At 36.0% G+C, this 14,058-nt stretch overlaps 1 protein-coding gene and 1 pseudogene across 1 annotated transcript; one reads left to right on the forward strand and one right to left on the reverse strand.

Moving 5' to 3' along the window:
* Positions 1-694: 694 nt before the first annotated feature.
* Positions 695-6,400, reverse strand: LOC107556693 (carboxypeptidase B2-like; annotated as a pseudogene).
* A 351-nt stretch (positions 6,401-6,751) lies between these two features.
* On the forward strand, positions 6,752-12,381 carry LOC107556718 (GDP-Man:Man(3)GlcNAc(2)-PP-Dol alpha-1,2-mannosyltransferase). The gene is made up of 5 exons (XM_016239905.1): positions 6,752-6,820; positions 7,367-7,588; positions 8,673-9,044; positions 10,320-10,897; positions 11,596-12,381. The coding sequence occupies exons 1-5, from the start codon at positions 6,774-6,776 to the stop codon at positions 11,877-11,879; spliced, it is 1,503 nt and encodes a 500-aa protein (XP_016095391.1). The 5' UTR covers positions 6,752-6,773; the 3' UTR covers positions 11,880-12,381.
* The last annotated feature ends 1,677 nt before the right edge of the window (positions 12,382-14,058 follow it).

Consider the following 14,058-nt stretch of genomic DNA (forward strand, 5'->3'; position numbering starts at 1 on the left):
TTTATGATGTATATACAGTATCTCTGTAACGGAAGAGGTCTGACGCAACAGGTTAGTATAAATCAAATAGGTTTATTGGGTCACAGAGAGTACTGGGGTAGGGTTCAGAGGATGTGATGGTGAGGGAATAGTTTGAAGGATATGATGAGCGGGGTAATCCGGGTCTTTGGCTGTACAGGAGCTGGAATGCATGCAGGAGGAGCACACACCTCAGTGATCCGGCAACTAGGAGGAACAGTATCTAACTTCTTAACAAAAAAAAAAAGGTTTATGGTGTATTTACGTTACTACACCACTGCAGTCACAAATGCAGTGGTACAATTTGGTATAATGTGTGCACCATTTTTTTTTGTATGACAATTAAAATTGTACATAAATAGGTTAAGCAAAACAAATGTGTATGTGTCTGAAAACCCTTTTATGCACATACTTAACTACAGCCACTGAAATGACAGACTACAGTACAAATATTTTGAGTGTCCCTTATTCTGTCCCTTATGTTCCTATAAAGAGCCATGATTGTCACTTATTTTCCTTTTCTGAACGCAGTTAGAACAGCATACTCTAAGAGGGAAAGATTCTTGCAGGCGAGGGAGGTAAACTTGACAGCGATGTAATCCATGGGGAAGGAAACACTACGGAAACAAAAAACGCTGAATGGAAGACGGAAAACAAACAGAGGGGAGACACATAGTTAAACAGTTTGTTGGTCGGGTCTCCTGTCACTGATGTTCGCTGATGTAAGGAACTATGGAGACATAAATATCATAAACGGTATTTAATGAGAGAATCATAGGGGTAAATCCACAACAGGAACAGGGGTAAACACACGTAATCCAACAAGTAGACCCGACAAACACAGACCAAACAGACTGGGGCTTAAAGGTCACCTGAAGTGCCTTGAAACACGCAGCATTATTCTATGTGGTGACATAATTTCAACTGAAACAAGAAGGGTGGGACATATCGAGCAGCCCCGCCCCCTTTTAAAATAGCCAATAGCGTTTAGTTTATATCTGCTCGGGCCAGAGCCGTTGAGCTCTGTAAAGCCATATTTGACAGCCACAGTCTAATAGATTACCCCCTAGATTCAATATGAAACTCTCAGTCCAATACCGAGCATATTTACACTGTCTGAATCGTTCCCTATCACCTACATTGTGCACTAAGTGCCATTAACTGTACAGGAAATACTACACTGTGAACAAGCGACCGATCTTAGCCGCAGCTTCAGCGTCTATTTATAGTGCAGGGGGCGGGTGCTTCGGATTCTAGAGAGCATTTGATTGGTCAGAAGATTTGATGAGAAGATGAAGTACGATGTGATGTCAAAAAAAATCGTTGAGCTGTTTTGGCGGAAGTGACAAACTGCAAGCTTTGAATGCTTATATCTTATAAATGTGAATTTTGTCACTGTTTTGGAGCACACTGCCTTATAGATAACCTTAAGACTAACATATTGATACTAACACCCAAAAAACTTTAATTTTGATTTCATGGGGACTTTAAATACACAGGATAACGAGGGAATTGGGTGGAACACAGGTGAAAAGAATCACTAATTAAGAGACAACGATGACAGGAACAGGAACGACCAAATAAGGGCACATGAGGGAGAAACTGGGTCATGGGGAGCACATGGGGAGCAAAACACAAAGACAGTCCAATCCTGACAGTTATATTTCATCTGCAACAACAACAAAGTGAACTTTTATAAAGATACATTTGGTCATTAACTTTTAAATGCTTTATTATGCAAACACACACAAAATAGGGCACAATGTACTGGTTAATGTCTCAGAGAAATCGCTAAAACATAATGTCCTCTACAGAGGACAAAACTCCATAGCTGGTAGTCAGGAGGTTAGAGCTTTATTAATCTCCTTGGGGCAGACTGTCGTGGTGCTTCACATATACAATCAACAATTAAACACACATACATTAAACATACTTACATAATTGACAAACCACATGCAAAGGGCTGGAGCGATCCACTCCCGCGCATGAATACCACAGTCCATCCACATGCCCTGTTCACCTCATCCCTCCTGCCTGACAGCTGCAACATTAAGACAGACAAACAGACACATTTTAACTGTGAATGTGTCTGTAATGTGTTCTGAAAAACACAGTCAAGCAATGCTCAGATCTCTAGTATATAAATCAACCTTAATACAACGAGTGCACCTTCAGAATATAGAGTGGCCGTTTTTCAGTGGATGAGCCAATAAGAAATACTTTCACCATGCCTGAATGTTCTTGGTTGGTCCTGTTTAACCAGTAATAGATCTGAGACAAAGGTTTGGTCAAATTGTGTATGATTTTAAAAGGAAATCCAAAAGTTGAGGTGAATTTTCTAATTTTTGTCAGCTTACATCTTCTAAAGAATGATATCTCTCATAGAACACGCCTCCGGGGATCCGACGTATCATTTCTGGTCTGCATCTCAATTAGTGCTAGTGTGTTTTCCAAAAGCACTCTTCAAAAATATCAAAAGCACGATTTGAGTCTTATGAATCAAGGAGTTGCTTTTCAACATATACAGACATCTTTTAGATAGTAAAATTAGTAAATATAAATGTAAATACAGGGTCCCACTTTATATTAAGTGGCCCTAATACCTGTGTACTTACATAGTAACTAGATGTGTACGTAGTATGTAACCCCAGTGTAAGTACACATTGGTACATAGTATCTACAGCTGTAATATTTCTGTAACTACACATATGTAACAACCTACTGAATGGTATGCGTAAATACAAATGTGTAACAGGACATTGGTAACAACACTTTTTGGTAATGAAAGTACAAATGTGTAACAGGTCTAACAGCACGTTTTGGTAAAGAAAGTGTTACACTTTATATTAAGTAAACAATTCCTATGGATTTACCATGTAATTACTCTGATGTTACACAGCAGTGGCCAGTAAGTTAGGCTTTACATATAAATTGTGGTTGGTGTCCAGAATGTTACACTTTATATTAAGTGGACAGTTCCTGAGGAGTTACCATGCAAGTACACTGGTATTACAGTGGTGCACCAACTCCACCAACTTGAGATCCAACTCCTCCCACTTTACATATCCCTAAACCTACCCATTTCCATCCCCTCGATCAAATTGTTTCAATTACTCTTATACATATTGTTGTTACAAAATGTAGTTATATATGTCCTGTTACAAATTTGTACTTGCACAAACCATTCGGAGGGTTGTTACATATGTGTAGTTACAGAAATATTACAGCTCTAGATACTATGCACCAATGTGTACTTACACTGTGGTTACATACTACATACACATCTAGTTACTATGTAAGTACACAGGTATTAGGGCCACTTAATATAAAGTGGGACCAAATACAGTGTTGATTTTTGGCAAAATGCATAGAAAACAATGGGGATCAAAGGGGTGGGGGTGTCAATATAACCCCATCACAAAAGCTGTAACAAAACACAACAGGAAGGTTAAAGGTTGTCTTCATTCCACCAAATTAACCAGCTCTGCTTACCTATAAGTAATGCCATATTTGTGTAGGAGTTCAGCGACAAACTCAACACTTGTTGACTGAATGTAAAGGTGAACCTCAGAGTTTGTTGTAATGTAACTGGGTGAAGCAGGCTGCCACAATACTGTCTGAAAAAGCACAGAACATGAGTTTACATGTTAGCTGAAACTCACAGGACCCCGCCTGAGGGTCAGTTCAATAAATCAAATCAATGAACAGCAAATATTAAGTAAAAGCTATTTGTAAAATCATTCTTACTTGACTTAACTCAGAATCTACAGTTGATATCACATCTTTTAGCAAATTTGATTTTCACAATCATCCTCTGACAGAATGCCAGTCAATAAATGTCAACAAATAACCTCTTACCCCACTGTGACTTGTTAAGTTCTGCACTGTGTCCACATGTTCCTGTGTAGATACAGTGATGGACAAAACCTGGTCACTGTGTGTGAAGTGAGTAACAGCTGCAGTCATTTATTGTATAATATAATATGATATATGTGATGTAATGTGATATGATATGATATAATATAAGCTAATTGCAACATGGATTTTGATTCTTGCAATTCTGAGAAAAAGTCTGATTTACATTATATAAACAAGACTTTTTTTCTCATAATTCTGAGTTTATATATATATATATATATATATATATATATATATATATATATATATATATATATATATATATAACACTATCACAAAAACTGAGTTTATATATATATATATATATATATATATATATATATATATATATATATATATATATATATATATAACACCATGTCAGAAAACAAAAAACAAAAAACAGAATCACTGAGCTGAAAACAAGGATCGCCCCCCTTGTTACAAATGCCTTGTAAACTCGATCAGTTGTAGCTAATCACCTTCTCAATGACACACAAAGCTATTTGACTTTCAACTGTGATCAGCTGTGGTCATTTTGATTAGCTCAGCATGAAAAGAGTTTTCCTTGAACATTTCAGTCCTTGGTAATGCATCTGAAGCAAACAATCAACTATGGGTGGCAAAGCACTGTCAAAAGATCAGAGATAAATTTGTGGACAGGCACAAGTCAGGAGATGGATACCAAAAAAAATTCAAAGGCTTTATCAATGCCTAGAAGCACAGTGATGTCTATTATTAAGAAGTGGAAGGTGTTTGGTAAAACACAGATCCTCCCTGGATCAGGGCGTCGCTCCAAACTGGATGAAAGAGCAGGAAAAATCCGGTCAGAGAGGCTCCCAAGAGACCTACAGCAACTCTGAAGCAGCTGCAGGAATTTATGACAAAGAGTGGTCATTGTGTGCATGTGACAACAATATCACAAATTCTCCACAAATGTGGCTTGTGTGGAAAAAAGCCACTCCTCAAGAAAGGCCACATGCATTCACGATTGAGCTTTGCCAAAATGTACCTTGAAGATTCTGAGGTCAGATGAGACTAAAATTTTATTATTTGACCTCAACCCCAAACAATATGTCTGGTGGAAATCCAATACAACTCACCATCCAAATAACAGCATTCCTACTGTAAAGCATGGAGGTGGTAATATCCTGTTATGGGGGTGTTTCTCTGCAGCAGGGACTGGAGCACTTGTCAGGATAGAAGAAAAAAATGGATGGGGCAAAATAATGTCTAATTCTTGAGGAAAATCTGCTGCCCTCTGCCAGAAAGTTGTCAATGGGAAGAAGGTTTACCTTCCAACATGACAATGACCCAAAGCACACAGCAAAACTAAGCACACAGAGGCTGAAGGAGAAAAAGGTGAATGTCCTTGCATGTCCTAGTCAAAGCTCAGACTGAAACCCCATTGAAAATCTGTGGAATGACTTGAAGACTGTAGTCCACAAACAGTCACCATCAAAATTAACTGAACTTGAGCAGTTCTGCAAAGAAGAGTGGGCAAATATTGCATGTGCAAAGTTACTAGAGACATATCCCTGTATTTAATGCAAAATGTAATAAATGCATAAGGTGGTTCAACAAAATACTGACACAAGGGGTGATCCATTTTCCAACTCAGTGATTCTGTTTTTTGTTTCCCTGACATGTTGATGTTTATCTTTCACTTGGATATTATAGTAAATACAGCTGGATAAAACATAAACTGTGTCTGTCTTCATTTCAGGCTGCAAAGCAACAAAATGTGATTATTTTAAAGTGGAATGATTCTTTTCTATACCCACTGATACCCACTGTATATATATATATATTATTGTTCTGACACAGAGTCAGAATTTTGGCAGAATTCAGAATTGTGTTTTCTTTTATTCTGCAATAGTGTTAAGAAAAATTCTCAACATATGCAAATACTTTTGATATGTAACAGTAGTAACAATTACTACATAATTATTCAGAATAAACACTTCAGCAAAGAACGTACCATTTTCTGTTTATTTCCAACTTTTGGTTGTCATAACATCTCAACTATTAACAACGTGCTATTCTACTCGTAGTATTTTAGGTAGTAATCATGAAGCTACAATGTTTGTATATCCACATTTAATAGATGGAGATACAAACATTGTATTATTATTCTGTTACCCAATAAAAAAATGTTTTTTATATGTATTAAAAAATCTACTGTGAGATCCGTTTTTTATATGTATTAAAAATCTACTGTGAGATCCCATTTTTTACAGCAGGTAATGTTTTTCACCTTTTATTGTTTAAAGTGAGGTTTCACATTGATTACAATAAGCTAATGCTGACATACAACAGAGATCTGATTTCAGTCTTGGGTGTTGCTAGAGCAACAACTTAAATATATGATTGTATAATTTTAGGAAAAATATGACTTACTGTTCCGATTTGCAGATACACTTCTCAAGAAAGATGTTAAAACATATTAAGTAAGCCAGTTTTATTGGGGGCCTCATGTTTTTGTTCTGTCTCCCAATCGTTTGTGAAATGATGCAGACAAGGTAAGAGGCCAGTATTGATCTAGAACTGTTTGTTTGCTGCTTAAACCTTTCTTTGAATTAGCTCTGAGTAGGTTATATTTGAAAAGATTCCAAATGGTTGGAACTGCTGTTTCATTTTTTTTTTAAACCACCAACTTTCAGCCAAGGGCATTTTTAAATTATTTATTTATATGAATTGAATTATTTTACAAAAGGGCTCTTAAAACAAACCAGATGATCATTTAGGCTCCTGTCCAGTAGGTGGCGAAAATGTCGTTTGCCAACGTCCATTAAAATGCCAGAAGAAGTAAAAGTCAACATCCGGCCAGTGGTGTTGTGCTGTCATGTTTGAGGAAGATGTCAGCGCACGATCACCTGTCTCTCTGTCTGTGCGATTTAATTGGGTAAACATTTTAAATTATGTGTTTATTGTGTAGATTTTAAAGCCAATGCCTTAAATGTGAAATCAATTGTAGTCTCGCTGAACCCTTGTTGCCACAGGACGAATGTTTTATAAAATTACTTGCTCAGTTTATTTTTTGTTTCGAATGACTGAAGGAATCAGTTTATTTGCATTTTTTTATATTTATGTATATTAATCTGAATGTTTGTATTATTTCAATACTTTAGACATCCCCCCAAATGAAATTGGAGCCAATATAATTTCTGTTCATGAAATTCACATGTATCACTCATTTAGCTGCTACTGATCAATAGATATTCATCAGTATAATAAAATAAAATAATTAGAGGAGACATAGAGCTGTTTAACATATGACAAGAAAAGCTACAACAATGTACATTAGAATTAGTTTTGAGATCTTGTCTATTCATATACTTACTTTTAAGGCCTATTTCTAGTTGAGTATGCATTTTGATAGGACACATTGTATGTAAACTGATATTAATCATAAAGGTGGATTATGGTGTGTGTTTTTTGCCTTCCATAGGTTACTGTGGTCACTGCTGTTACCATGCTTCTATCTGAGTCTTGTCCTGACAGCCATCCTCTTCCTCTTCATCACGGGAGTGAGAACCTGGCTGCAGATGAAGAGGAAGAGCAGGAGAGCTCAGGACGGCCGGCCCGCCGTGGCCTTCTTCCACCCGTACTGCAATGCAGGGGGAGGAGGAGAGAGAGTGCTGTGGTGTGCTTTACGTGCTCTTCAAAACAGGTCAGATATTTCGGCTCTTAAGACATTTATGGGTCAGTGACAAATAGGGAGTGAAAGCGTGCAAAATATAAATAATACATATAATAAAACAAACACTAATCCACAATTTAAATAATTGTATACTATATTAAAATTGTGTTCTGTGTATATTTCCTAAGCTTGTTGACTATTTTCAGGTTACTGATCACAGAAAATATGTTCCTGTGGCTCAGTGGTAGAGCATTGTGTTAGCAGTGCAAAGGTCGTGGGTTCAATTCCCAGGGAACACACATACTGATAAAAAAATGTATAGCCTGAACTGTAAGTTGCTTTGGATAAATGCATACATTTAATTTTAATTTAATTTAATTTAATTGAGAATATTTACATAATTATAATTATTCCATCTATATAATTAATAACAAAGACTGGCAAGTGTTAAAGAGTCCGAAGACTTACTGTAAAATCTATTGAAAAATGATCATGCCTAACTACAATATTATCAGCATGACTTGAACCTTTTACACTGACTGTTATTTGGCTACTGGTGGAAAACTATACCATGACTTTCAAAAAATATTGACGTTGACCTCCACTTATATGCAACTTAATATTATATTTCAAGTAAAATATATAATAAACATATAATAATGTATAAAATATATACATCACATATTATTTATAAAATATATAATATTTCCATGACATGGAAATTTACACCACAGTGTATTTGAAACAAAAAAGAAAGGGGAAAAAAAAAAAAATCTGGAAAGACTCCCTTTTAACACAAGTCCTTTAGGATCCTTGTTAATATTTAACTTCATGTGATTGTGACACCAAAAAGTATTAGGACAAAAACCCTAGAATGTCTATATTTACATCATGTAGGTTAAGACTGTAGTTGAATCACTAGGCATACTTAATTTAAAAGCTATATTCTTATCATTTGAATTAGCCTAGGACAGCGAAGTGAGCATGGCATGTCACTGACCCTTGTATAAATGTATTAAGTTCTGTGTTTGACTGAAGCTGTCTTGAATGCTTAACGAAAAATTCTTATCATTTCTGGATTCATTCACACTTTTAATCCCATATATTTTCACAGGTACCAAGATGTTTCCTTCGTGGTTTACACAGGTGATCAGGGCGTGACAGCAGAAGAGATTTTAGATGGAGCGTGGCGGCGCTTCAACATCAGACTCCCCCGAGCCGTTAAGTTTGTGTTCCTGAAACATCGTCTCCTGGTGGAGGCAAAACTGTACCCACACTTCACCCTTTTGGGGCAGAGCGTGGGCTCCATCTTCCTGGGGTGGGAGGCCTTGACTGAGTTTGTTCCAGACCTCTACATTGACTCAATGGGCTATGCCTTCACCCTGCCTGTATTCCGTTATCTGGGTGGTTGTCATGTGGGAAGCTATGTGCACTACCCAACCATCAGCACTGATATGCTCTCAGTGGTTCGAGAAAGAAACCCAAGGTTAGTCAAGAAAGTCACATTATTGTTATTGAATTAAATGTGACTAGGTGATTCTACTGTTTAATGTTTAATGACTTAAAACCTTCGTTTCGTAGCTGATGTACAGGTTAAGATGTAAAGGACTCCATAATGACTCCGTTGTAGTTCAAAACTGATATACTTATAATATATTTGGTCTTAATGTCCATGATGAATTAATGCAGTAATTCCTTAGCTAGTAAAATGCAATGTTTAGGTATTATTATTATTATTATTATTATTACTATTATTTTGATTTATGCCTTAGTTTTAGTTTGTACTGTTTACCATTTTTAAAGTAATGTGAAATAGATTTTTGTATTTTTTTATTGATATATTTATATTTGCATTTTGAATGCAATTTGGCAGTTAAATACATTAAATGGGTTTAGTTTTCACGGTTATTAATGTATGCAATTTCAGCTATAAAAAAAATGTTTCTAAAAAGAAACAAATTAGTTGTTTATTTTAAGAGATCTATCTCATTATCTCTTGTATATTTAGTATTGTGCTTTAATAAAGAAAAATGACTTATCCGATTACTCGATTACTCGATGGAATAATCTGCAGAATACTCGATTACTAAAATAATCCATAGCTTCAGCCCCAGTTGCTATGTATGTTGCATGAATTGTTTCATGTGAATAGCTGTATTTACATACACCACAGTTCAAAAATGTAGGGTCAGTAAACCTTTTTTTTTTGTTTTTGATGAATAAATGCATATTTTTATTCCGCAAGGATTAAATAAATTGATAAAAAGCAATAGTAAAGACATGTATAATGTTTATCAAAAGATTTGTATTTCAAATAAATGTTCTTTTGAACTTTATATTCATCAAAGACTCCAGGGAAAAAAATGATTTCCACAAAAATTGTTTTTGCGGTTTCCACTAAAAACATTGTGGAACATTTTCAACATTGATAATATGTTTTTTTTTGAGAAGCAACTCAGCATATTAGAAGAATGATGTCTGAAGGATCACGTGATCACAGAGTAATGATGCTGAAAATTCAGCTTGGCATCACAGGAATAAATTACATTTTAAAATATATTCACATAGAAGACAATACTTTTCAATTATACTTTATAATATTACTGTTTTACTGTATTATTGATCAAATAAATGCAGCCTTGTTGACGTCTTCTTACAAAAACATAAAACATTCTTACTGATCCCAAGCTTTTGAACAGTGGTGTATATATAGAAATCTGACATATATAATTACAAATACTTTCTTATATCTTTATCCTAGGTTCAATAATGCAGACTACATCTCCAGTAACCCTGTACTGAGTGCCATCAAAGTGGTTTACTACTGTGTCTTCGCGCTGCTGTACGGCCTGGCCGGCTCCTGTAGTGACGTAGTCATGGTAAATTCCACCTGGACGTTAGGTCACATTCTGGCTCTGTGGCGCGCTCCGAACCGCACCAGTGTGGTCTATCCACCATGTGACGTTCAGGCCTTCCTGGATGTCCCTATTAGGGACGAGGATGAAGAGAAAGAGAGAAAGAAGTGTCACTCTGTGGTCTCCGTGGGTCAGTTCCGGCCTGAAAAAGACCATCGGCTGCAGATCAAGGCTTTTAGAAAGCTTCTGGACAGGAAGGGGGTGGAGCCTGCTGGGCAAGAGACCGTGAAGCTGGTGTTGATTGGTGGATGTCGTAACCAGGAAGATGAAGAGAGGGTACAGATGCTGCGGGGATTGTGTCTGGATCTGGATGTGGCTGATAGGGTGGAGTTTAAACTCAATATCCCATTTGAGGAACTGAAGAAAGATTTAACAGACGCCACGATCGGGTTGCACACAATGTGGAATGAACATTTCGGTATTGGTAAGAAATGTCACGCTCTCAGCAAGTTCTATCTCACAACACTGTACAGATGTACTTTAAAAACAAATCATGAACAAAAAGATGGCGGATGGTTTATGGAACCAGTAATAAAATAAATGCTGAAATATTATACAATAAATCATTTTCTAATTAAGTTATTTTTCAAATGTAATTAAAACAGTATTATATAAAAATATTGAGTTAAATATTTAAATTAAAAGAACTGTATATATACAGTATATATATATATATAAATTAAAATATGTATTTTTTGTTTGTTTGTCAGATACTAATGAAATTGGCAAACTATTTTTCTCTGTAGTGCATATTTGCCAGTGTTATTTTAGTATCATTGATATACATTTCAGTTAGTTTTTGTTAATATTTTGAATTAGATTTTATTTGACATTTTCTGTTAACATCTTTCATTTTAGTTTTTTATTTTGTTGTGTTTTTGTCATTTTTATATATATTTCTTTAAATGTCTATATAATTTTTTTAATAAATTTGTTTATTAGTTTGAGTTTACTTGCTCAAATGAAGAAGCTTTTTTCTCATTTTGTTTTTCATTTATTCTTTTATTTTAGGTAACACAAATGTTTGTTTAGGGTTTTCGTTTCAGTTTTTGTTAACTAATAACCCTGATATTTGCATGAGCGTTACACTGAGAAGGCTCATCTTCTCCCACATCTCCACAGGTGTAGTGGAGTGCATGGCTGCAGGAACAATCATTCTGGCTCACAAATCCGGTGGTCCGAAGTTGGACATTGTAGTTCCCTATGATGGTGGTCCAACTGGCTTCCTGGCAGACGATGAAGACAGTTATGCAGACGCCATGGAACGAATCCTTTCCATGACTCCTGCAGCTCAGTTAGAGATCCGACGCCGGGCACGTCTGTCTGTCACCCGCTTCTCAGACCAGGAGTTTGAAGGCTCATTTCTTGCAGCTGTGGAGCCTCTAATGTCAACACTAAGACTGTGAGTGATAGAGGAGGGGTACATGGTGACTGAATATAGTGAATCAGCCCGATATAGTCCAGTCTAGTTCACAAGCGTGTGCTGGCCCCGTAATGCCGACTCCAAATCATTCCTTGTCTAGAGCAGAAGTGAGCACTACCTGTCTTGTGAAGATTTGCTCTTTAAGTAACATCACTAAGGTAAGGGATGCATCATGGTTCTGTTGAGATGCCACCTTTTGCTTTAATTTAATGACAAGCATGGCACTGAATGACAGATTTCTGCAAATGAACAAAGCAGTAGATATTGTTTAATTTAAAAGCAAACACATGCAGTTTTGTCTTTATATCCATTATATGTACATTATATATGATAGTGTATAATAGGCTTTTTTTTGTTTTATTGTAACAGGTTTCAGAGAGTTACACAACAAGACTAAAATGTATGAAAAAAGTGATATTTCTCTTGGAAGATTCAAACATTATACCAGTGTTTTATGTTTTTGTTTTTTTCCAAGCAATACATGAGTGGTGGTCTGGAAATATAAACAAGATGTTTGTCCTGTTTGTTGGAAAATAGTTTGTTTTCACTAGTGCAGTTTTGTCTTTATATCCATTATATGTACATTATATATGATAGTGTATAATAGGCTTTTTTTGTTTTATTGTAACAGGTTTCAGAGAGTTACACAACAAGACTAAAATGTATGAAAAAAGTGATATTTCTCTTGGAAGATTCAAACATTATACCAGTGTTTTATGTTTTAGTTTTTTTCCAAGCAATACATGAGTGGTGGTCTGGAAATATAAACAAGATGTTTGTCCTGTTTGTTGGAAAATAGTTTGTTTTCACTATTACCACATCATTTTTAGTAGCAATATTTCCATGCAATTATTACCATTTACTGTTATTATATTGAAAAGTTGTGCACAATTCTCATTTTTGTCACATACAGCTGTTCAAACCTTTAACACCATTAACCAACCTCTGGTAACAGATAAGAACTCTTTTTACTTTATAACTGCTCTATACAGAAAAACCGTCCCAGGAGCACAGATTCTGGGAAAGGGAAGCAGTGTTTGTAGATAGGAATAGTGCGAGAGAGAGAGAGAGAGGCCAAATTAAACAGTGCATAGTATCTGGGAAAAGAGGAGGGAACTGAGAGGGCTGAGAGTATTTAAAGAGCTAGTAACAGAATTCTACTTTTTGTAAAAACCTAACAAATGTACTGAATGAAACAAGTCCATTTTTCTTAAATACTACTGAAAGTTCATTGTACTTAAAAGAAAGCAAACTCTTAAAAGTTATGTGAACTCAATATCTGATTATATTTAGCAAAACTCAAACGTAATAAGATTTTATTTTCTCAGCATGCTTTGCTTCAGACTGTTAAAGGAGATTAAATGTTGAGACTGTGTTGTCTGTGTGTTTTTGCACACAGATAACACAGATTAACAGGGGAGATCTCTTAGTGTTTGAGACTTTATGCAATTTTATCAAGTTACACAAGCTGCACAAAGTATTTGAACTGATTCATAATAATTAAAGGGGTCCTATTATGCTTTTTTCACTTTTTCAACTTTAGTTAGTCTGTAATGTTGCTGTTTGTGCATTCAAAAGATCTGCAAAGTTACAAAGCTCAAAGTCCACTTCAAAAGGAGATATTTTATTTAAATCAGAAATCACTTTTTAAAAACTACAACGAACGACTCGTTTGGACTACAACGCATATTTTCTGGGATTTGTGATATCACAAATACTGACGAATGGGACGAGACCTGGTTGAGCTGCACTAGAGAAGGCACCGAGTGTTATCACTATGTCGGAGACACGCTAGCTTTCCCAAGGCAGATGAACTTAGAGTGGTTACAATCATCCGGGTTTAAATCACGCTCAGATTGATTTGATTTTGACACAATATTTACACTGAAGCTCGCAGGCGGCTATGGTAAGGGGCATGACATTTCCCGACCAGGCGCCGAGTGCTGCCAATCACAACACACACTGGCCCAGCTAACCAATCACAGCACATTTCGTATTTCAGAAGGCGGGGCTTCATTTGATACAGGAACTATTCGAGCCGTTCATGCCAGACTGGGGAGAGAGGTGTTGTAATAATTTAAAATATGTGAAAAATAATGTGTTTTTCGAACAACCTAGTATGAGAGCCTGTTCTAGTACACCCCCAAAACAAAATCAAGACT

Source organism: Sinocyclocheilus grahami, unplaced genomic scaffold (assembly GCF_001515645.1).
Source record: "Sinocyclocheilus grahami isolate Dianchi unplaced genomic scaffold, SAMN03320097.WGS_v1.1 scaffold576.1, whole genome shotgun sequence".
Lineage (NCBI taxonomy): Eukaryota > Metazoa > Chordata > Actinopteri > Cypriniformes > Cyprinidae > Sinocyclocheilus > Sinocyclocheilus grahami.

Coding starts and splice junctions, on each gene's coding strand:
- LOC107556718 (XM_016239905.1), top strand. CDS start 6,774: ATGTCAGCGCACGATCACCTGTCTCTCTGTCTGTGCGATTTAATTGG. Junction 7,589..8,672: donor TTACGTGCTCTTCAAAACAG/GTCAGATATTTC, acceptor ATATTTTCACAG/GTACCAAGATGTTTCCTTCG. Junction 9,045..10,319: donor GTTCGAGAAAGAAACCCAAG/GTTAGTCAAGAA, acceptor TCTTTATCCTAG/GTTCAATAATGCAGACTACA.